This window comes from Anticarsia gemmatalis, chromosome W, assembly GCF_050436995.1.
Source record: "Anticarsia gemmatalis isolate Benzon Research Colony breed Stoneville strain chromosome W, ilAntGemm2 primary, whole genome shotgun sequence".
Lineage (NCBI taxonomy): Eukaryota > Metazoa > Arthropoda > Insecta > Lepidoptera > Erebidae > Anticarsia > Anticarsia gemmatalis.
The window spans coordinates 7,482,669-7,507,321 of record NC_134775.1 but is presented as its reverse complement, the minus strand read 5'-3'; the positions used below and the strand labels follow the sequence as shown (position 1 = coordinate 7,507,321).

The following is a 24,653-nucleotide window of genomic DNA, read 5'->3' as shown; positions in this document are numbered from 1 at the left end:
GATGACCGATTTGTTAACCTCGAGGTGCTGAGAAACAGCTTTCCGACAGCGTTTGAGATTCACTAGAGGCTTCAAGCGGAACGCGGAGTCATTCTTAGTGAACGGAAGATAAGGCAAAGGATAAGAGAACGTAATTTACGGGCAGGAAGACCAGCCCGAGTACCAGAACTCGAGAGACACCATCAAGTTGCGCGATTACGATTTGCTCGTAAACATGTGAATTGGTCCATCAACCAATGGAGCAAGTTCTTGTTTACCTATGAGTGCTGAATAGCATTAAGAGCACCAAATGGTCGTGAGAGAGTGTACAAACGCCACTTAGAACGGTTTCTTCCCAACACAACACGTCAGACGGTCAGTTACAAAGGTGGGTCTGTTATGGTGTGGGGAGGTGTATGTTTGGAGGCACGTACGGAGCTTGTCATCGTAGATCAGAGCCTAACAGCAGCCAAGTACATTGAAAAAATCCTCCAAGACCATGTTGTACCACTTATGGATTTCATTGGTCGGGAGGATTAACTCTAATGCAGTTTAATGCGCGCGCTATTAGCGCCCGCGTTGTGGAGTCGTACCTTGCTGATATCGGGATTCAAAAACTGGCTTAGCCTGCTCGCAGCCCAGACATCAGCCCCGTAGAACATGTCTGACACATGCTAAAAAACAGTGTACGTGCACTGCCCAACCCACCAGAATCACTTGGTGAGCTAAGATCCGCTCTAGTCAGAGTGTGGGATAAAATTCTTCAAGAAGTAATTAAAACATCCTCCAAAGCATGCCAGAACGCATGCAGGTCACCATAAATGCTAGAGAAGTTAACACGCGGTATAAACTTGATTTTTTCTTTGGTGCAGAATTAGATTTTTGCGAAAACTTTTAATAAACGATTACGAAAAAACCTGTATTTTTTAATTTTTCCCATTTTTGATAAAAAATTACGACTATTTAGTGTAAATTATAACTAAACTTGTGTATAAACTGTTTAACTAATAGTTATAGCCAAAATAATAACCATGTATTGTTATGATAAAAAGTTTTATCGTAGTTTCACTTTGGGCCACTTTTTCTGCCGCTGAGTGTATTTGAGCGATCTAATATTTTTTTGAGTGTCAACGTTACGTCCTAATTTTTTTTCAATATTTGACAATTGTTTTTTTATACTGAGCGGTATTTCATCTTAAATGAAGTTGTAGACACTAGGGTTATATCGGGTGAGAGCAATCAAACACTGGTTACGGTATACACGTCTATTCGTTTGACCACACAGTCAAGCTCTAAAACTAAAAGTTATTATTAGATACAATTGTACTGTGACACACTTAGCATACGCTGTAATGATACACAATTAGCATACGTGCCGTTACACCATCCCCCCCCTTTAATGAAAAATAAAAAAAACTTTATATAATATTAAAAATATTAGGTAAAAAAACTAAACTATGCTGTCGCACTTGGTTCGCCTTGGGCCTGGTTGCGCCTGAAACTCTTCCTGACTGCATCATACGCCCCTGCCTGCAGCGACTGTATCTTCTTGGTAAACCACTTGTCGCACCCAGTCAGGCAACGCCGGAGAACCAAGTATATTACCATCGCACCCGTTACAATCAGTATGACGCTCCAACCGACCACAGTTATACTCGGTGTGCTGCTAACGTCGCCACTTGACTTTACATTAGCCACCACAACCTCGTCCTTGACCACTGAGTTGCCCATTTCGATCAACTTTACAGAATACTCAACTTATAAATATGCGTCTAAACCGATGTGTGGTTATAATACTTATGCTATTACTTACCTATAAATTGAAGCGCACGGGTTTTTTGCTGACCCGGCCGCTGCGCGACGTATATACGGGAGCGGGTACAATAACGGGTGAAGCGCGATTTCCGCTTCTCGCTATGCTTGGCTCCGAACTTACAACTAATTCCTTATCGACTAATATCTTACTATTATTATCGGTGTCATTACAAACTAAATCCTCAGAATAATACGCAGGTTTGAGCCTATCAATTGATATATAGGATGTCCGACCTGGTAATTCTACTAAAAATGACTTTTCTTTCCTCATTAAAACTTTGAAAGGACCATCATATGGGGGTTGTAAAGGTTTCCTGACACTATCATTGCGAACGAATACATGTGTGCATTTATTTAAATCCGCGTGTACGAACAGTGTGCGCGCGTCCTTATGAGCTATCGGTTTAGGTTTCAGTTCGTTTATAATAGCGCGTAACCTTTGAACATATTGACAATGATCTACAATTTTATAAATGGAATCGCCATAGAAATCTCCAGGTAAACGTAATGTAGTGCCGTATGTTAATTCTGCGGCACTGACGCCTGTGTCGGCTCGCGCCGCTGCACGTAGCCCCAACAATACTATGGGAAGTTCCTCTACCCAAGAACTGGAATCGAACCTTGCTCTTAGGGCGGCTTTAAGACTGTGATGCCACCTTTCCACCATGCCGTTCGATTGAGGATGATACGCTGTTGTACGCTTTTTGTTTATACCTAAGTACTTCATAAGCTCGTTAAAAATAGAACTTTCGAATTGTCTGCCCTGATCGCTCGTCAGCCTATCGGGGCAGCCAAAACGTGCTATCCAACCGTCAACTATTACTTTAACAACCGTATCCGCTGTTATATCCTTGGTCGGGAAAGCCTCGGGCCATCCGGTCTGGCGATCAATTATTGTTACTAAATACTTATAATCCTGTATCGAAGTGGGTAACGGTCCTACGATATCGACATGTATATGGGAAAATCGTTCTGCTAATGGAAATATACCTAATTCCGATTTATTATGCCTTGTAACCTTCGCACGTTGGCATCTAACGCATTCTTTCGCCCACTTGCCCACATCTCTATTCATACCGTCCCAGAAAAATCTTTCCTTAACTAATTTTCGCGAGGTACGAATCCCTGGGTGACTAAGATTGTGGACTGACTCAAAAGCTTGTCGCCTAAATTGTTGCGGTATGTAAGGCCGTATCTTGCTACCTGAAGTTTCACACGTTACTGCTGTGTCACATCCAGGTGTCAATATATCTTTAAATATAAACTTATAATTATTGTTATAACACTGAGTGCGCATTTTAGCCAGGTGTTCATCGTTAGCTTGTGAACGCGCGATCGCTTTGTAATCTAACGCTGTGGGACATGTTATTGTTTCTAACCGTGAGAGAGCGTCCGCTACCACGTTCTTATCTCCTATAATATAACGTATGTCTGTGGAGTACTCGCTTATATAAATTATTTGCCTCACACGACGCGGTAACTCGTTATCGGAACTCGACTTTCTGAACATGAAAGTTAAAGGTTTATGGTCCGTAAAGATAATTAAATGTCGACCTTCTACCATGTTCCTGAAATATTTAATAGCTAAATACATTGCGAGAAGCTCTCGATCGTACGCACTATATTTGGTTTGCGATGGAGACATTTTCTTCGAAAAATATCCAAGAGGAACCCATTTGTTCTCTATACACTGTTGTAATACGGCTCCCACACAGGTGTTCGATGCGTCACTCATGAGCGCTAGCGGAGTATCGTGTTTCGGATACGATAACGTCGCTGCGCTTTGCAAGCTACTTTTGCACCGTGAGAAAGCTTCATTAGATTTTTCCGTCCATTCTAGTTTTGTTTTATCTTTTCTTTTAGAATGCTGTAAATATTGATTTAAATGATCTTGGTATTCAACGGCATGCGGTAAGTGTAATCTATAAAAATTGACTATGCCCAAAAAACGCCTTAATTGGTTTAAAGTTTCGGGCTTGGGGAAATTCGCGATCGCGTCAACTTTTTCTTGGAGTGGTCGAATACCCTGTGCGGAAACTTCAAATCCTAAAAATTCGATTTTAGATTCGCCAAAAATGCATTTATCTAAATTAATAGTAATGCCGAACTTATTTAAACGGCTAAATACCTCTCGTAAGCATTTCTCATGATCCTTTTGTTCACTAAAAATTAGAATATCGTCTATGTAGCAGTAAATAAAGTCCAAACCAGCAAGAACTGTGTGATTCATGAACCGCTGAAAAGTTTGCGCGGCGTTTCTCAAACCGAACGTCATGCGCGGGAACTCAAACAAACCGAAAGGTGTCGTTATGGCGGTTTTTTCCACATCGCTAGGATTCACAGATATAAAATGATATGCTCTACAGACGTCAATACGCGAAAATATAGTTTTGCCCGCCAACAAATAAGTAAAATCATATAGCCTTGGTATAGGGTAACGGTCTGCCTTAGTTATCGCATTAAGTGCCCTATAATCACCGCACGGCCGTAACTGACCGTTCTTTTTAACTACTATATGCAGAGGACTTGCCCACGCACTTTTCGACGGTCTACAAATCCCCAGTTCTTGCATGATTTTAAATTCTTCCCTTACCTTTATGTAGCGATGCGGCGGCAGCGGTCTGGCTCGAGCATGCACCGGTGGGCCGCTGGTCTCTATGTAGTGGTACACATCATGTTTAGGCGGTTCTTTAAAAGAAATAGGCTTAGTTATATCTGGGAACTCAGCTAGTATGTTGTGGTAAGGACTACTAATATCAATTGTTTTTATTGACGTTTCGTTGCAACTTACAATTGACGCTATAACCTTATAAATAAAAAATAAATTTAACCCATTATTGTCCCACTGCTGAGCAAGGGTCTCCTCCCGTAATGAGGGAGGGGTTAGGCCTTGAGTCCACCACGCTGGCCAAGTGCGGGTTGGGGACTTTGCATGCCATCAATAAATGTATTAAACAAATTTTAGGCATGCAAGGTTTCCTCACGATGTTTTCCTTCACCGTTGGAGCATGTGACAATTATTTCTAATACACACATAACTTCGAAAAGTCATTGGTGTGTTGCCTCGGATTCGAACCTGCGACCACTTGCGTGGGAGGTGCCAACTTAAACCGCTCGGCTATAACCTTAAAATTTGTAATTTCATCAATAATCCTATGCGCACTTAAATCTACAAGTAACCTAAAATGTGTCAAAAAATCTGCGCCTAATATAGGTTGGCGCACGTCGGCTACTACAAAAGTCCAACGTAATGCTCGACGTAACCCTAAGTCTAATGTTAAAGTTTTAGTACCGTAAGTGTTAATCTTCGTTCCATTTGCTGCATACAACGTGTAGCCTTGACATTCACTGTTACCAATGTTTTTACACTGTCTCTGCACTGGGAGAACGGAAACGTTGGCACCAGTATCCACCAGGAAGCGTAGTCCACTGTTGCGATCTGTAACACGGAGGCGGTGACACGGAGCTATGGTACAGACCTCCGCCGTTGTCGGTACCACGTCTAGTTTCCCTGCAGCGTTTTCCAGGCACACGGGTCAACGCACTTCTTTGCACGTGCACGAAAACGATTGTGGTAGAAACAGAGCCAATCGGGGCTTGCGGGTGTCCTGCGGTCAACTGACGGTCCACGGCTTCTATTCTTCGATGACGAGCGTGAACGGTTGTGAGACTGCCATCGTGACTGTCTTGTGCCTAACTTCTCCAACTCTTCTATCTTCAGACTCAGCTTGGCGATCTCGGCTAGCAACATTTCGGTGTCCTTCGAAGTGTTGGGCTGTTGTGGTTGACATACCTCGCTCACATGCGCAGCTCGCGTTGTAGTCTCGAAAACGTTATCGGCGATTGCAGCGAGTTTGTCCAGCTCCTTGGTGTCCACCATGGCAAGTACTGCTCGCACTGCAGACGGCAAATGGCCTTGCCACAGCATCCTCAGCGTCTCGTCGGGTATCTTGTCCTTCGCCAACTCCCTCATGCGCCGCAATAGCTGCGATGGCTTCTGCTCGCCCAAATCCATTTCACTGATCAGCTTTTGCAATTGACGATTCTTCGATTCTTCGTAAATAGCGAGAAGGCGCGTCTTCAATGCCAAAAATTTGTTCTGCGCTGGCGGATCCATCAACAGATCTGTAACTTGCTGAATGGCCTCTTTCGAAAGTTTGGAAACGACTATGTCAAACTTCGCGGTGTCAGCAAGCTTTTGAGGTGCCAGCATAGCTTCGACTCTGTAAAACCATACGCGTGGGGTGTCGATCCAAAATTCTGGTATTTTCGAAGTCAATGTGATCGCTGCTAATTCGGCAGACGATTGACCTGAGGTAGCTTCAGGCTGGTCGCTACCGGGCGCAGACATTTCTTCAGGTTTAAGTTCTGTGGTCATTTTGCTACAGGGTGGTCACTAATAATGTTCAAAAAAGTTTGTATCACGACACGAGTACGTCCGAAAAATCACGTCGGGGTCACCACTTGTAGACACTAGGGTTATATCGGGTGAGAGCAATCAAACACTGGTTACGGTATACACGTCTATTCGTTTGACCACACAGTCAAGCTCTAAAACTAAAAGTTATTATTAGATACAATTGTACTGTGACACACTTAGCATACGCTGTAATGATACACAATTAGCATACGTGCCGTTACAAAGTGTTTCGAATACAAAAACACTTTGAAAAATACTATAATGAGCAGAGTATGATAAGCTATATATAAATTCGTCTCTTTTGATATTACATCAGGTCGCCGGAGCCCCGCTTCGCGGGGCTCCTCCTTCTGGGTGGTTTAAAAAAAAATAACCACGAAGGCTGAGCAGCCTTCTAACCTAACCTACCCATGTCGGTTTGCCAAAAACTCCTTTTAATTGGAAAAATCGAATCTATCTTAATATTGAAGTTGCCCTCTCTGTATTTCTAGTCGCTCACTTAGTAATGTAGTCGCAAGAACAGAATTTTAATTTCTGAAATGGATTAATCACAACCCACTTTTTGTAATCTCTTTCTAGAATTTATTATTAATCAATATTTGTAGTTACTTTGGTTAATTTTTCGCTTACTCAAATTCATACTGCTCAAGTTATTAAAACAGTATGTCATCATCAGTCGTTAAGTTTTTCTTTATTCGATCGTTTTATAATTCCCCAAAATAAAATGTCTCCTCATTTGTCACTGATGATTCATTTTAATACAATATATTTAGTTCACACCATAATAAACCGACCATGTTACTTATTTAGAGCGTTAGCATTTATAACCGTTACACAGTAGCGCTAAAATAAGATAAAGGTGGTATAATCGCGCTACACGAGCTTTTTCGAAGTCTCGTGGCGCTAACCACCTCTATCTTAGCGCCACGAGACTTCGAAAAAGCTCTTGTAGCGCGATTATACCACCTTCATCTTATTTTAGCGCTCCTGTATGACTACTATACTACGTTCTATTATAATTACTATTTACGACCACTGTAGATCCAATGTCGAGCTATAAGCTGGACAGTATGGGCCTATTTGACGCTACAAGAGATCTGTAGCCGCTTATAGAACCACTATACTTCTTACTAAAGGAGCCTAAGGCGTTATAAAAATCCTTTAACCGGCCATTGTGCAGCTTGTTATAGCGCTTGTGTGCTAGTTGGGTAGAAGCTTCAGGAGTCAGAGGTACTCCCCTAAAACTCTTTGTTAACTACCTGTCTAACAGAAAGCAAAGGGTCAAGGTAGGAGACTACTTAAGTGAAGAAGCTAATGTCACATTCGGAGTCCCTCAGGGCAGCGTCCTTGACCCCACTCTATTTCTCCTTTACATCAATGACCTCTGTGGTATAGGACTAAATAATGCAAAAGTGTTTTCTTATGCTGATGACAATACGATCGTTTTTACCGAGAATTCTTGGAGTAAAGTTGCTCTTTTAGCTGAGGCGGGTATGACTCAAATAGCTAAATGGCTTCAATATAATCTTTAGTCTCTGAACACAGCAAGAACAAATAACATTTGTTTTTCAATCTCAAATCATTCTCAACCAAAGCCAGATTTTAAAATAAAAGTTCACACTTGCGTCGATACCTCTAATTGTAGGTGTCCAACATTATTAAGAGTAACAGAGACAAAATATTTTGGAGTGGTCGTTGACCAAAGATTGTCGTGGTACTATCACCTGGACCAAGTGAATATCAGGGTCAGAAAATTGTGCTGGATATTCAAGACGCTGAGACATATTGTTCCAAAAATGTCCCAATAAAACGGACAGTTCGAGAAACCTTCTCAATGAAATATATACTGCCTTGGTACAGTCGATCTTAACGTATTGCATCCCTATATGGGGAGGTGCAGCTAAAACTAAATTTATAAACCTGGAGCGTGGGCAGCGGGTAAAACCCGCTGATAAAAATTATGTATTTTAAAAAGATTAGGTACCCCATACAATCGCTTTACCATGACAGTGGCTTACTATCGGTGAGGAAATTATATATATTCAAAACACTTTTAAAAGACTCTAATAAATTACTACCTGACAATCCCTGTTCAATCTTGAAAAGAAGACAAGATAAAGTTGCTAAAATCCCTCTTACTAAGACTAAAGGAGATCATCCATTTTGGGCCTTTTTTCAAAGTGCCGGCCAGCAAAAAAAAAGTGGCATGTATCCATAAAGCTAGCATCACTAGCACCATTTGAAGCAATAGTTAGTATGGCATGAAACCGGTAGGGTTACTTTGAACCAAGTTATACAGGTTTGAAGATTCATAATATTCAAACATTTATTCATTTCTGAAAGTCCTGTGAAACATAAAATAATGATTGATTTTGCTAGAATGAACTATCTAAGGCAATTTTCATTATGAAACGACCACTCTGAAGTTGATTTAAGGTCGTAAGCACACGTATCAACTCGGAAACAGGTCGTGACCGTATCAACTCGAGCTCATCAGTATTATTTGTATGTAATTCCCTACTGTAACACACTTATCGGAATCGTTATGTTATCGTCCCGGCTCACGACGATGGGAGTGGTGCGTATGCGCATATGTTTCACAGCGCTTTCAGAAATGAATAAATGTTTGAATATTATGAATCTTCAAACCTTCAAACCTTCAAACTCGGTTCAAAGCGACCCTACCGGTTTCGTGCCATACTAACTATTGCTTCAAATGGCTAGCTCTATCGATACATGCCACTTTTTTTTGCTGGCCGGCACTTTGAAAAAAGGCCCAAAAATTTATGGAGCCTGGATGATCTCCTTTGCAAGTAGACAATACAAAAGACGGACGAATGTCCATCCACCCTCATATTTTCATTTTTCCAACCGCCATCACACATTACATTAACCGTGTCCCTATTCTGTGAGCTAACCGACTGCAAAACATAGCGAGGTTTTTATTTTTGTTTTATTTAAACTCAATGTACAAATTTTTATAAAGGCGGACTTAATGCCAGGGGCATTTTCTGCCAGTCTACCTTAGGGCGATGCAGAGATAATTACAAAGGTGTTTAAAAGAGGAAGGAAAGTGAGTTAAGAAAGAGTGTACAATTAAATAATAAGATAAATAAGCAATATGAGTGTAAATACATAAACATAAATGATATGTACATAAACGTAATAAATATTGAGAAACGGTGCCGAGCTGTATGGTAAAGTATTTGCTTACGATCCGTATGTTGCGTTACTTACAGCTTGGAACGTTGGATTTCATGTATACCCTCTTCATAATTGTTTTGGTTTAGGCACACACGTAATGTTTCTTACACTCACATTTTGACACATGACAATGACGGGCTCGAATGGTTGCCAGTTGTCAAACTGACAGCATTTGACTTTTAACTGTTCGTTCAGAAACGTGTGTCTAGATGTAAGATTTTGTTTACTGTTTTTTTTTCTGCTTGAATACTTGTTTAATTTTTTCTTCCAATGTTAGCTGGCGGGTGGTGCAGAGATGCAATTTGCACCGTATTATTTTTTCACTTTTTTCATTATTATAATTATTTTAAGATATTTATTTAATATATTATATAATATTTATTCTTTTTTTACTATGTATGATGATGATGCTTTTGTTTCTCCTGACGATTTTAGTATATCCTCGAGCGACAGCTTTAGCTCCACGAAAGGCACGCTTTGTGCGAGGGACTTTTGATTGTTCTACGAATAATCACTCGAACGTCTGTCACATAAATGCGCAAAGCGTCCCTAGCCATTATAGTGACCTGCAGGAGGCATTCGCTGATGCTGACGTTCATGCTGTCCTGATTTCAGAGACTTGGCTCAAACCTCACCTACCCTCAACTTCTTACTCGCTCCCTGGATTCACTCTCATCCGTAATGATCGGCTAGACAGGAGAGGGGGTGGTGTCGCTATCTACCTCAGAAGTGACTTCCCTTACCAAATTCTGACTTCTTCTTGTCCCAACTACTCTGCTTCGGCCGAATTTCTTTTCCTGGAGGTTTGGGTCAAAGGAGCAAAAATCCTCCTTGACGTAATATACTGTCCCCCATCCATCGATTATTTCTCTAGTATTGAATTAGTGCTGGAATCTTTAGGGTCCAATTACTCACATCACATCACCATGGGCGATCTTAATACCGATCTCCTTTAAAGATAAAGATAAAGATATTTTATTCGTAGGAGATGATTACACAAAAGTTGTTACATTGTAGGTTGGTACAAGCATCTCACCCTTAGTAGGCATGCGAAAATTTAGTATTTTACAAGTTTTTACAATATACGATTAAATAACACTATGACATACTTCATAATAATTAAATATCAATCACAATAGTTACAATGTCCTCACAATTAGAATGTCGAATATTAATTATAAATGAATGTCAAAATTTTCAAAATTGACAAAATAATATGAGATTAAATTACCATACATAACTAGGGCTTCATTAATTAAATCATTATCATAATACATCATAATCAATGTTATACTTAAACAATTGATGTTATAATCATTATAATTTATTAATTAGGCTTAAAATTAAAAAACTCATTAATTGTATAGAAGCAATTCTCAATTAGCCATTTTTTTAGGTGAGATTTGAATTTTAATAAAGGAAGTTCCCTGAATACCCGTGGAATATGATTATACACTTTTATGCACATCATTTGGCTGTTTTGTTTATAATAGGTACTTCTACATGCGACAACCTTTAATTTGGTTGGGTCCCTCGATTTGTATTTATAATTTTCCCTTACTTTAGCAAACAGATGTGGATGTTTCCTGACAAACATTCCTATCTCCATTATATACATAGACACCAAAGTTAAAATGCCCAACTTCCTAAATAGTGGTCTACAAGTTTCAAAAGGCCCTGCTCCACATATCGCTCTGATGCACTTTTTCTGCATTATAAACGCTCTACTAATATGCGTTGAGTTACCCCATAGTAGCAGTCCGTATTTAAAAACGGATCCTACATGACGATGATACGCAGTAAGAGCTGCTGCATCATTGGCTGTTTTCTTTAATTATCTCAAAGCATATACAAATCTACCGAGCTTGTTGCATACTGACTCTATATGTAATTTCCAATTGCAATGTTCGTCTAAAGTGATACCCAAGAATTTTATATTGCTAACTTTATTTATTTTAATTCCTTCAAGGGTGATGTCAATATGTGTTGGAATTTGTTGATAATTTATAAAATGTATGAATTTAGTTTTAGCTACATTCACTTTTAAGTCGTTATGTGTAAGCCTCTTTAATATATTATTTAGTGTAATGTATACTGTTTCCTCGTGATTCACATCTTTAATTTGAGGTATGACCACTGACACATCATCAGCAAAGAGTATACATCTATGAGTAGTCACACTTGGTAAATCATTTATGTATAACAGGAAAAGAAGTGGCCCCAAGACACTACCTTGCGGTACTCCCGCCCTATTACATTTAAAACTAGATCGATATGTCGCAGATATGAGATTTTTATCAATGCGGGACACTTCCACGCACTGTGTTCTATCTAAGAGGTAGCTCCGTAGCCAATCCAGAGCCGGACCGCGGATACCGTAACGTTCACACTTATCTAGCAAGTTTTCAAAATTAACTAGATCAAATTCCTTGCTCATATCTAGAAAGACCACAGTGACTGGCTGTTTTTTATCTATATTTTCCGTTATAGACTTAACTAGAGAATGAGCTGCAAGTGTGGTAGACTTACCCTTTTGAAAGCCATTCTGTTCTTCTTTAATAATTTTATTTTTATTTAAAAACTCACATAGTCTGGAATGCATTACCTTTTCATATACTTTAGACAGAATGGGTATAAGGGTGATGGGCCTATAATTATTTACATCTAGAGTGCAGTCTTTTTTATGGAGTGGTTTAACAATTGAAATTTTTAATTTATCTGGGAAGATTCCGTTTGATAATGATAGATTTATTAAATGACATAAAATGTCAGATATTAATTCAGCACAAGATTTTAAGACATAAGTGGAAACCTCATCATATCCCACTGATTTCTTGTTATTTAAAGATTTAATAATTCTAAAGATTTCGGATGGGGTGCAAGGGCGCAAAAAAATACTATTACTATTCCCGTTTAAATGATTAAATACATTGTCTATATTCGGCTGCCTTGTATCATTTTTATCTTTGGAAACTGTAATAAATGTGTCGTTAAAAGCATTCGCAACTCTGATAGGATCAGTTATTATTTCATTGTTATAATTTATGGAATCGATCTGTTTATGAGTTCTAACTGAGTCTGATTTATTGTTAATTATATTCCAAGTAGATAAACCTTTATTTTTAGAATTTTGTATGTATTTGAGATTAGCATACTTTTTTGATGAAACAAAACACTTTCTTAGTATTTTATTATAATTTATGTATTTAGCCCTGATGTGTATATTTTGTTTTTGATAACACATACTCTTGAGTTGTCTTTTATTTTTGCAACAATTTTTTATACCTTTTGTTATCCACTTGGGTGACCTACTATTACTATAGATTTTTTTTTTAAAGGAAAAAAAAAAAACTTTCCTCTGGGTCACCCCGTTCCTGTAAACTCCTAGACATCATTGAGTCCGCCAGTCTACACATCCTTCCGCTGAATGCCACTCATCACAATACCGATGGCGATGATACCTGGTTGGACTTAATGATGATATCTACTCCCGCCCTTGTCTTCGTTTCTGGTCAATACCCTGCTCCCGGTTTCTCTCATCACGACCTTATATACCTATCCTACATCCTCAAACCTCCCAAACCCCATCCTAAGGTTCTGTTCAGGCGCTGTTTTGGGCGTATGGACATAGCTAAATTGTGTGGGGATGCTGCTAACATCGGGTGGGAGCAGCTAACGTCAGCCCCTACAATTGACGATAAAATCGCAATTTTTAACACCGCTGTCACTAGGCTGTTTGACGTTCACGCGCCAATCAGAAGAGTGAGACGTAAACGACCGCCTGCTCCCTGGATGACTGAGGGAGTTCGCATTGCCATGAGGCGTAGGGATAGGGCATTCGCAAAGTTCCGCAGAGACCGCTTTGACGACAACTGAGTTCAGTTCAAAGTTGCAAGAAACAGATGCAGATGGTACGCAATGCTAAACGCCGACACATTCTCAGTAATCTTTCTCCCCCTTCCCCGGCCGATATCTGGAGGTTCCTAGGGACCCTAGGTATCGGCAAACACCGAAGTATCGTTTCTCAGTGCACGGTTGGTTTGGATGACATTAATCTTCATTTCACTTCGACCGTACTTCTAGATCACCAAACCACGTGCAACACTGTCCGTTCGGTAAATAATTTACCCCGACCCAACTTTGATCCCTTCTGTTTTACTCCAGTAACACCGGAAGATATTAAAAAGGTAATCCTGTCTATTAAGTCCAATGCAGTAGGCGCTGACGATGACAGTCGGCATATGATCGTCACGGTATTGGATCACCTGCTCCCCGCCATTTCCCATATCATAAATTTCTCACTTACCTGTGGTTCTTTTCCTTCTTTGTGGCGCAAAGCCTACATTATCCCGTTACCTAAAATCCCAAATCCATCGAGTCCAGCCCACTTCCGACCCATATCGATTCTCCCTTTCCTCTCCAAAGCGCTTGAGGCCTGTGTGCACAAGCAATTGACACAGTTTGTGTTAAACAACAACTTGCTTAACCCACTTGAATCTGGGTTCAGACCAGGTCACAGCACTACATCTGCACTCCTTAAAGTGACTGGTGATATAAGGGCGGGCATGCAGGACACTAAAGTCACCGTGGTGGCTTTGGTTGATTTCTCGAACGCCTTCAATACCGTCAGTCATGTGTAAGGACGGGACACTATAGTAGAAATAAAAGAGATAATATATGTGTTTGCCACTAAGGTTGGTTTATTACTGCATCAAACATATATTTGGTACAAGTATTATATATGAACCTTATATCTACGTCACACGCCCTACCAAAAACAAAAAAAAAATGTAAGTTATAGATACATTTTTTTTCTATAAACAAATATAATAAGTATAACATTCCATTTCTACTCTAATGGTTATGATCTCATAGGTAAAACGAGTACATCTTACAACAATACGATTACAGTTCACGACTATACCTAATGTTTTTATTACAAATACATATATGTATCTAGCACCTACTTCATCTCATAAAAGTGTAAACAATAATTATCATTGAGCTCTTGATTATAATAACATATATTGATACGGTACAGTTACAAGTAAAAGTGTTATGGATTTCTTAGTTGCTATGTATTATTATAAAGCCTAGTTCTATTTTTATGCACAGTTTTTTCTTTACCATTTACTGAAATTATTACATTTGGCGATACATCTTTTATAACTAAAAATGGACCTAAATACAATGGATCAAGTTTGTTACAATTTTAATTTTTTATTAATATCAAATCTCCACTTTCATAGATTACAGGATTTATACTTTTGTCATATTTAGATTTTCTTAATGTTTGACAAATTCCAAGATTATTTTTGGCTTCAATTTGCGACTTTTGTAAACGATACTTAAGTTCTATGGCATAGTCATCAAAATTATACACAGGATCTATTGTTGTTGTGAGGTTAGTAGGTATATTACATTGTTTACCGAATACTAACTCGTACGGTGTATTTTTCGCGATGGGTACACAACTTATTGCGAATGAGTTACTGGCGTTTTTGCAGCAAAAACTGGATGTGATGGATGAAGTGTCAGCCATCCAGATATGTGCGAGTAACTTCAGTGAAGAGGACATTGCAGCTGCCAAGCTGCTTTTGTTCACGACGCTGAATAAGCGCGACAAGATGGTGTCCCGCCGGCGTGACGGGACAAAGAAGAGCATCCAAGATATCATCACGCTACTAAAGGAGACTGATCCCGACGATGTGCCGACGTTTGTGGTGAAGGAGCTGCACAAGCTGCCCCCTGTCACCTTCGACCACGTCGATGTAACCAGCCTTCTGAAGGACATCGTGTCGCTGAAGGCCAGCCTTGCGGATGTGTTAGTGAAGTTAGATGCATCCCAGAATACCGTCACCGATTTGAGTAAAGAAATAAACGATTTGCGCAATGAGGTGTCGGTTTCTAGGTCAACACCCGATGCATCGAATGTCAACACGTGCCGGCGAGTCATCGATTTGCCGTCGTTGAACTCTGCGTCAGCATATTCGACGCCAGCGCATCCGTCGCGTACTGTGGAGTGCAGCGCCCCCGCGCCCCCCACCCCCGCACCTGCCCCTGTGACATCACCGTGTGACGTCGCGCGAACCGCTCGCCCCGTCCCGCTGCCACGGCCTGCAGCCCCCGTGAAGACTCAAATAAGAGACTTTGCGAGCGTTACGGCGAGCACTGCTGTTCCCAAAGCTAAATTCCTACCAAAGGATACGGGGAATGGGAACGAAGACGACGAGGGTTTCGTGAAGGTTCAAAGAAAAAAGCGCACCACACGAACCCAGAATCGCAGCGGTACGGCTCCTAAAGAGCCAACACCGTGCTTAAGAGCCGCGATACCGACCACACCGGTGTACGTCTCACGCTTACACTACCTCACCAAGAAGGAGGATGTCGTGACGTATATCAGTAAGAGGACCAAGTACCAGATGAGGGTGCAGCTGTTGGAGGCGCGCCGTAACGTCGGATTCAAGTCGTTCGTGGTGCGCGTCCCAAACGACGTGCTGCCCCTCGTCATGAAGGAGGACTTTTGGCCTCAGGACGTGGTATTCCGTCGCTTCCGCGGACTTATACCACAGGATAGCACCAACGACACTGTGTTTAAGTGAAGTGCTACTAACATAGTCTAAAGTTTTATTTACTAATAACAATATGATATACTTAATATATATGTTAGTTTGTAAGGTATATATCTATGAGCCATTGTAGCTTGAAATAAATGATTTATTATTATTATTATGTTACCCATGAGCTCCATCCCTGACTTTGACTATTGACTTGCATTCTCAAATAAAAAGTTAAATGTTTATGACTATTTTCTAATGACCCTAATGTTTCATGGTGAAAAGCTGTGGATGGTAAATGAGTTATATTTAAAATTTTACATACCTCTTGCATCGTCGAGTTGATAAATTCAGTTCCTCGATCAGTTACGATCTGTCTGGGGATACCGTGTCTAAGTATAAAATTATTTACCAATGATGTAGCCACCGTGCACGCGTCTTTAGCCGCTATCGGATATGCTTCGACATATTTTGTGAGATCGCACTGCAGCGTTAAAATATAGCTATAATTATTATCTTGTAATAAAGGACCTACCAAATCTAAATATACCTTATCGAAAGCGGAGTTACCGCAATCAGTTATTACCATGGGTTCTTTTACAGCATTCAAATACTTATATCTTTGACATTTAGTACATTTTTTAATAAAATTGGTAACATCGCGTTCTAATCCTGCCCAGAAATATTTTTTACGTATATTATTTATCATACGCCTTATCCCTGCGTGTCCACTTGTAGGTAGAATATGATAATCATTCAATATAACTCTCTTTGTATCGTCGTCTATAATCTTTTTAATACCTCTTATTACGCATAAGCGGGGTCCGGACCTCTTAGGTAATTTATTTATATATTGAGCTAGCTCTTTAATTATTTTAATATTGTAGTCATCTTTTATACTGTACACAGTGTCAATATTTAATTCCCTACAAAAGATTTCCATTTCCCTCACAGAGACAGCTCGTGTACGCTGCGATTGGGTAAACAGTTTTACAAATATAGTACGGTCAGACGACGAATACGCATAATCTCCTCTATCTACTGACACACACTTTTTAACCTTCTTCCATTCTTCCTCGTTAACAAATATTAATTCCGTGTAATCCTTCGGTAGTTTTAACATCTCTACAACTCTCGGTTGATCAGACCAATTGTTCTAAGGGATGTTAGACATCGAAGTATGATTACCAGAATTTTCAGTAAGTTTTCTTGTTTGAGCCCTTGTGAGCACTGACACGACATGTTCATTCATCGCCTTTAATTCTTCACTAGTCGTTTCTATGCGAGACAATGCATCTGCAGCTACATTGTCGCGCCCTTTCACATAAGCAACCTCATAGTCATACTCGTCTAGTAACAATCGAAATTTCAATAACCTACTGGAAGGATCTGTCATATTATACAAGAATTCTAATGGTTTATGATCTGTTTCTATAATAAACTTTCTTCCATACAAGTAAGGTCGAAAATATTTTACCGACCAGACTATAGCTAGAAGTTCTTTTTCTATAGTTGGGTATCGACATTCGGCTTTGTTTAAACTACGGCTGGCATAAGCGATGGGCCTATAGTCAGCATTACATAACGCAGATCCTATCGCATACCCGGATGCATCGGTTTGCAAAATAAATGTGTTGTTGTCGTCGAATAACTGGTATTGTAACACGGGGGGGTTTGTAAGTGAATTTTTTAAAGCTCGAAAAGATTTTTCACAATTTAGATCCCAATCGAAAGCTACATTTTTACGACATAAATTATTTAATGGTATGCATATTTCCACAAAATTTGGAATACATTTTCGGTAATAATTAGAAAAAGCTACGAACCGTTTTAGTTCATCAGCGTTTTTTGGAACGGGATAGTTATTTAAAACTTTGATTTTATCCGGATCAGGCTGAATACCGTCCACCGATACCACGTGCCCTAAATATTGTATGGAGCAGAGTAGCGGTCTTGAGTTAGGTTAAGTAAAAGAACTTGACAAGAGTATTACCATAATTTATTTACAAAATGATCGTATATATATCTTACAAACTAAGCTTAGAAGTAGTGGGTGTTGTGCACCGCATCGCGGCGCTAGTGTAGCGCGGGCGCGGCGCGAGTCATTGTGTGCGTCCACACTGAATGCGCGGTGACTGGAGCCTGATGCGGGCGCGGCGAGCGGGGGCTTGCGGTGGCCACAGTGAGGCGCGAGCTCTTGTAGCGGTTCGACGTATTATCAGGTGTTACAAACTATGGACGAGGATTTGCTATTTTTACTAGACAGTCCGATCCTGAGATGGGAAGTGTTGAACATTAGAGATGGCGTGCACGAAATAAATAAAAACAGAGCAATAATCGGCGAATTCTTTAATTTATATGAAGAATTGAGATTATACCCCACAAAATTCTTTGAATATACTCGAATGCCCGTGTCAACTTTTGACTACATACTAACATCTATACTGTCGTACTACATACTACGACAAACAAATACAGACGCTCATACACCGAGCGACAAGACCGAACTGGTTTGTTACTCCCGCCTCCCGCGCATTGGGTCGCTCGCTTACTAGGCCCGTAGTGCGGCCAGAACGCGCGGACAGAAGCGTTTGAAACTTACGCGCGCTGTCTCGCTCAGTACCGTCGCACTAGGCTTCCGCCTTAGTCACTACAATATGGACGCAAAGGCGCGTTTCATATGTTTGATACTTCGCGCCCGTCGTCGCAACCGCGCTAGGCTCGTAGTGTGGACGCACACTACGGCTGCCGCGGTAGCCGCACGCGTGCCGCGGCAGCCGACAGCGTCCGCTGGAATCCGTACGCACTCCAACAAGCGCCCAGAAGAGAAGTGCCGCTCACATTGCGCCGCGTAGACGTAAAGTGAAATTTTATTTAAAATATGGTGGAGTGGGACGTCGTTTTGCCCTTGCATAAGAGGAATATAAATCTCCGTTCGTATTTCACGACGCACAGCTGACCGGCTCCGAACGGACCCGACGGCAGCCGATTGGATGCTGACGGCGCCGTTCGGAGCCGGTCGGGGCCAGTCGGCCGTCGCGACAGCCGAATGCATTCTGCGACAGGTCGCGACGCGTCGCGGGATGCCGACGGAGATAGCTATGCGTAAGTTGCTTGCAAATATGAACTGTTATTACTGTTGATACATTTCAATGTTCTTTACCGCATTGTAAAATGCCGCCCGGCCCGGGCCGACGCGAGCCGGTTGGTCTGAATCGTACCTTACTCGCGCACGGTCACTGCCGCGGTGTCCGCGGTGACGTCTGTATTCGACGCCACCGTGTACACCGAGGCCGCCCGTGTGCGAGCCTGTGCTTCCCGGCCTTCCGAAAGGATTTTTATCGCCGGGTCTTCCCGCAGGACGCCGGAGGAGCCCACGCGCCCTACATCGCCGCGTGCGAACCCCGTAACCGTCGTAAGTACGCTACAATATAATATTTATTTGCGAAGAAAATCACACTTACTGGGATTTCATTTAAGGTTTACTTTTCTTAATCTAATCATAATGTCTAACAAGTTTTTATTGTGACTATCTAAGTTTCTACCAAAGCAAATTAAATTATCTAAGTACACAAAACATTTGTCATAATTAAGTCCTGAAATTGCGACAGTCATTAAACGTGAAAAAGAACTTGGACTTATCTTCAGACCCATCGGCATTCTGGTCATTTGGTATTGGCCTGATGGTGTTGTAAACGCCGTATACTTTCTACTATCTGAGTTTAATTTCGCCTGAAAGTAAGCTTGTGTTAAATCAAGTTGAGAAAAATAAATAGCACCGGAAAGCGAATCTAATATATCAGTTATATTTGGGAGGGGAAACTTGTCGTCCATTATGCGGTCATTTAATTTTCGAAAGTAAATAACTAAACGCCAACTTTTAGTGTTGTCCTCTAATTTCTTGGGTACTAAAAGTACTGGACTGGACCACTCACTATTCGCGGGTTCTATAATATTATTAGCGAGCATTTTCTGTACTTGGTTCTCAAGTTCATTACGCTGCGAAAATGGTAACCGGTATTGTTTAATATAAACTGGGTCAGAATTACATTTTAATTGAATATGATGCTCGTAAAGATCACAAGTACCTAATTTATCTCCCGGTAGGAAAAACACATCCGCAAACTTGGCACAAATATTCTGAATACTTTCTTCTTTATTTAAGTGGTTCAATTTTATCAATGATAATAATTTACGAACCCTTTCACCATCTAAATTTTGTTTTTCGAATGAACATATAATTATAACAAGACAAGCTTTCAATATGAGGCCTAAAATAACTAATAGTCCGTAAGCCAGGCGCTAATTTTCGTCAGTCATTTCCTCTCAGTCGAAAATTCGTAAAATGCCTCAGAGAGTCGCATTATGACGCGATGTGAACGTCAGCTGCGGCTCCGAGGGTGGGTTATGCAGTGGCAGCCGCCCAAACACGTAAAAAAAATAAAAATTTTTAGTCATTTCCTCCCGATTAAAAACTTGATCAAATTAAAGTTAAACCAATATTTCGAAGAAATAAAATCGTCAGCTGGTTATACAGTGGTGGATTATACGTCAGCTGGTCACGCAAAGATGTAAAGAAAAAAAAAAGTTTAGTGATTTCCTCTCAAACGAAAATTTATCAGATGATAGTTTATGTATTGTTTTTAATAAATAAATTAGTCAGCTGGCTGTATGTTGGTGGAATGTTTGTCAGCTGATGACCTTAAGGTGTAACGTAGGAGCAAAGTAAATGTATCAGCTGACGTGTTTTCCCCCAGCATACTGCCAGCTGATTGTTTTTATTACTTACAGGATCATGTCAACAATTAATACAACTATTTTTTTTCGGGAGGAAAAGACGTACTTAACTGCAAACTAAAATGTAAGATTTTCTGGCAATGTTTCGATTAAATATATTTTTTTATTGGAACTACGATTTTTAAGAATAGAAATAAATAAATACTTTGCTGAGCTATTCAAATAATTTATAATTTTTCAATATTTAAATTAATAATGCTTAAGATTTAATACAAAAAGTTATTTAATTATGTTTGTTAATTTAATCATTTTCATTTTCGCTTCTGCTCATCTCACTTTCCTCTCTTTTATTTACTAGCACGTATAATACTTCAAAACCCAGAACTATACCTAGCCTTGGGTGAGGATAGATATGCCCGAACTGGTACAACTAGAGAGATAACGAGTTACCACCGTAAGGGGCGATGGAGGGATATTTGGGGACAGACAATAAATCTAAAAGACACGAGAGAAGTGTGGCCACATTGTGGGATATTTTTACCTCACTTTTTGACACACTCTCATCTAAGTACACTAAAAACGGCAAAGTGGAGGGAAAAATATTCCACGATCTGGCCAAACTGCATGCGAGTAACATGGGCTAAAGCGAGAACGAAAAATATGAATTACCGAAATAAAATTTGAGGATTTATCCATAACTTCACATATGACATACAGTTCAACACATTTTTTTTTAAAGTCCTTCGTGAGTGGCTGTATTATTTTATGATCTGACGATCTTAGAATTTTTTTTTTGTTAATGCTTATTTGTTTGATTGTGTTATTTACTTAAAGTTTCCGTTTACGCCATGAGTAAGACTAAGATAAGTATCACTTACTTACGTGAGAGAGAAAATATAAACAATATCAGATACAATATACTATACACGTCTAAACGCAGCTGCTACATTGCCAGAAAATCTTACATTTTAGTTTGCACATTAAATATAATGTTGAATAACTTTATGTACGTCATTTCCTCCCGAAAAAAAATAGTTGTACTAATTGTTGACATGATCCTGTAAGTAATAAAAACAATCAGCTGGCAGTATGTTGGGGGAAAACACGTCAGCTGATACATTTACTTCGCTCCTACGTTACACCTTAAGGTCATCAGCTGACAAACATTCCACCTACATACAGCCAGCTGACTAATTTATTTATTAAGAACAATACATAAACTATCATCTGATAAATTTTCGTTTGAGAGGAAATCACTAAACTTTTTTTTTTTTTTACATCTTTGCGTGGCCAGCTGACGTATAATCCACCACTGTATAACCAGCTGACGATTTTATTTCTTCGAAATATTGGTTTAACTTCAATTTGATCAAGTTTTTAATCGGGAGGAAATGACTAAAAATTTTTATTTTTTTTACGTGTTTGGGCGGCTGCCACTACTCAACCCACCCTCGGAGCCGCAGCTGACGTTTACAACGCGTCTTAATGCGACTCTCTGAGGCATTTTACGAATTATCGACTGAGAGGAAATTGGTCGTGAAAATCTGTCACTGGCTTACGGACTATAAGTCCAACTTCTTTTTCTCGAGTATTTAAAATTTGTACTAAAATCTTTCCCTTTTTCGGTTGACAGATACTTCCAGCGATAAATACACCTTCACACAACTCTTTCGGAAATATAACGCACGCCTCGTTAAAATACGAATCAATCTGGAATATTTTTTCACATCTCGGTGGTACCTTTATAAAATTATTGTAACCTAATTTGCCAAGGCCTAACGGTAACGTAATAGAACTATCTAAGTCATTTACTGATAATGTATTATTTTCATAATTTTAAATGCAATTATATTTCATTAAAAAGTCTTGACCAATTATACCAGCTTGGATACAAGGTAGATTTCTAAGAAGTTGGAAGGTCAACGGAGGTATTTTATGCAGGTCAACGTAGAGGTAAGCACAATCCCCCTTACAGGGGGCAAAGCAGAGGTCGTTTTGCGAGTAATACGAGTATGTATACACCAAATCGCGTTAATTATACACAAAATCGCGCATATCGCTCCTTGAATACAAAAGGGCCACAACTCAAAAAAAAATGAAAATCGTTTTATTGCAAAAATGACACCTGAACCGCCTATATTTTATAGTAAAAAAAAAAACCCCATCATTTTTGCTTATATTATGGCTGCACTGACTTACTGCCCTTTTTGCATTAGCTCACTTTGACAAGTAATATCAGAGCAAAACAGCCACTTTATGAGTTACGCCCGAAAATTTTACGCAAACGCACGTCGGTTGCATGAAAAAGAGCCACAATCCAAAATATGTCTGTGTTGGATGCAAAATATCAGGTAAGTGTGATTATATTTTACAATACAAAACTGCCATATTTTGGAAAACGTCCTTTTTGCATTCAAACATTAGTATTTGTTATTTTTTATTTTGTAATACAAAATTGCCATATTTGAAATACGTCCTTTTTGCAATCCAATATTAGTTAAGTATAGTTATATTTTATAATATAACAGTAGCATATTTAGAAATACATCCCTTTTGCATTAAATTATTGTGGAATAAATAATCAATTTAGCGTGCTAGAATGGGAAGGCCAGAAATATGACCGTTTGGCATGATAATAATTTTAATTTTCGTTACAATTTTAAAAATAAAATAATAAATTTTGATGCAGGCAAAGGCAAGAGGCACCCTTTCCTTTCAAATTCCTCTTTCAGGGGCAAGATCCGACCAGTCCCTTTCAAATGCGTCTAGGTCATCCCGCCATCTCCATTTAAGTCTCCCGCGTCTGCTATGACCATCCTCTGGCATCCAGTTGGTAAATATGCGGGCCCACCTTTCCGAATGCATATGGATAATGTGGCCGGCTCAGTTCCATTTCAGCCAGGCGGTCTTCTCCCCTACATCGGCTATGCGAGTTTAGGAGCGCAGTATAGAATTTCGGACGTGATCTGTTCTTTTGACGCATAAGGCTCTCTAAGCTCTGGTTTCCCGTAAGGGACCATGTTTGGGCAGCGTAGGTAAGGACGGGTAGTAGGTATAAACATGTGGACGAGCTTTCGCTTCAGTGACAGTGGAAGGTTACCCTTCATTAGCTCTTTCCTGGACCAGGATCTCTTTCAGGCACTTGTGACACGTTTGTCCAACTCTTTGTCCGGTCGGTTGTTAAAAGAGGTTATCTGGCCCTAGCAAGTGTACTCGTTGACATAGTCTATGACGTGCCCGTCTACCTCGACCCTACGTTTTGTGTTGTTGGTCATAACCTGGGTTTTTGTACGGTTCTTACTTAGTCCAATCTGAAGGCATGCCGTGCTCAGATCTTTGAGCATTGATTCGAGTTCCGATGCCGAAAAAGAGAAGAGGACTATGTCGTCTACAAAACAAAGGTTTGTTAACTGTTTACCACTTACAACTATGCTTTTGATTGCCATAACACCGCCAGGCTCCTGAAAATTTCTCCGAGGGTGCTGGTAAATAATTTGGGAGATAGAGGGTCTCCCTGTTTCACGCTTCTTTGGATTTGGAATGATATTGTTGTCTATAGCTTTGATGAGTTTGATGTATGAAGGTTCGATTCTACAGAGTATCTTTAAGTAGGACTTGGATGGAGTGATGATTCTATGGCTGAATGAGTAATGCTGTCAAAAGCTTTGGAATAATCCACGAATGCTAAATATAAAAGCTTATAAAACTCAAAAACCTTTTCTATTATCTTATTTCTTTAATACTCCTGCTGCACTCAGTCTACTCGTCACGTTACCCATTGATTGATGATGATGATTGATGTTTAATTTTACTAAATAATGAAAGTTACGCACAAAGTTGATCTCAATAATTTTACTTACTTAATAAAAAGTTAAGATTTTTTAATTTAGATTGTTTAATACAATGTTTTCCTGGTCCATTCAGTTATGGTTTTACTTAGT

At 39.8% G+C, this 24,653-nt stretch overlaps 2 protein-coding genes across 2 annotated transcripts; one reads left to right on the top strand and one right to left on the bottom strand.

Annotated features, from left to right (window-relative positions):
* Window positions 1-5,296: 5,296 nt before the first annotated feature.
* Window positions 5,297-6,172, bottom strand: LOC142985889 (uncharacterized). The gene has a single exon (XM_076134132.1). It carries the CDS (start codon window positions 6,170-6,172, stop codon window positions 5,297-5,299), a length of 876 nt encoding a protein of 291 aa, XP_075990247.1.
* Window positions 6,173-14,880: 8,708 nt separating this feature from the next.
* LOC142985888 (uncharacterized) lies at window positions 14,881-16,020 on the top strand. Its single transcript, XM_076134131.1, has one exon. The coding sequence runs from the start codon at window positions 14,881-14,883 to the stop codon at window positions 16,018-16,020; it is 1,140 nt and encodes a 379-aa protein (XP_075990246.1).
* The last annotated feature ends 8,633 nt before the right edge of the window (window positions 16,021-24,653 follow it).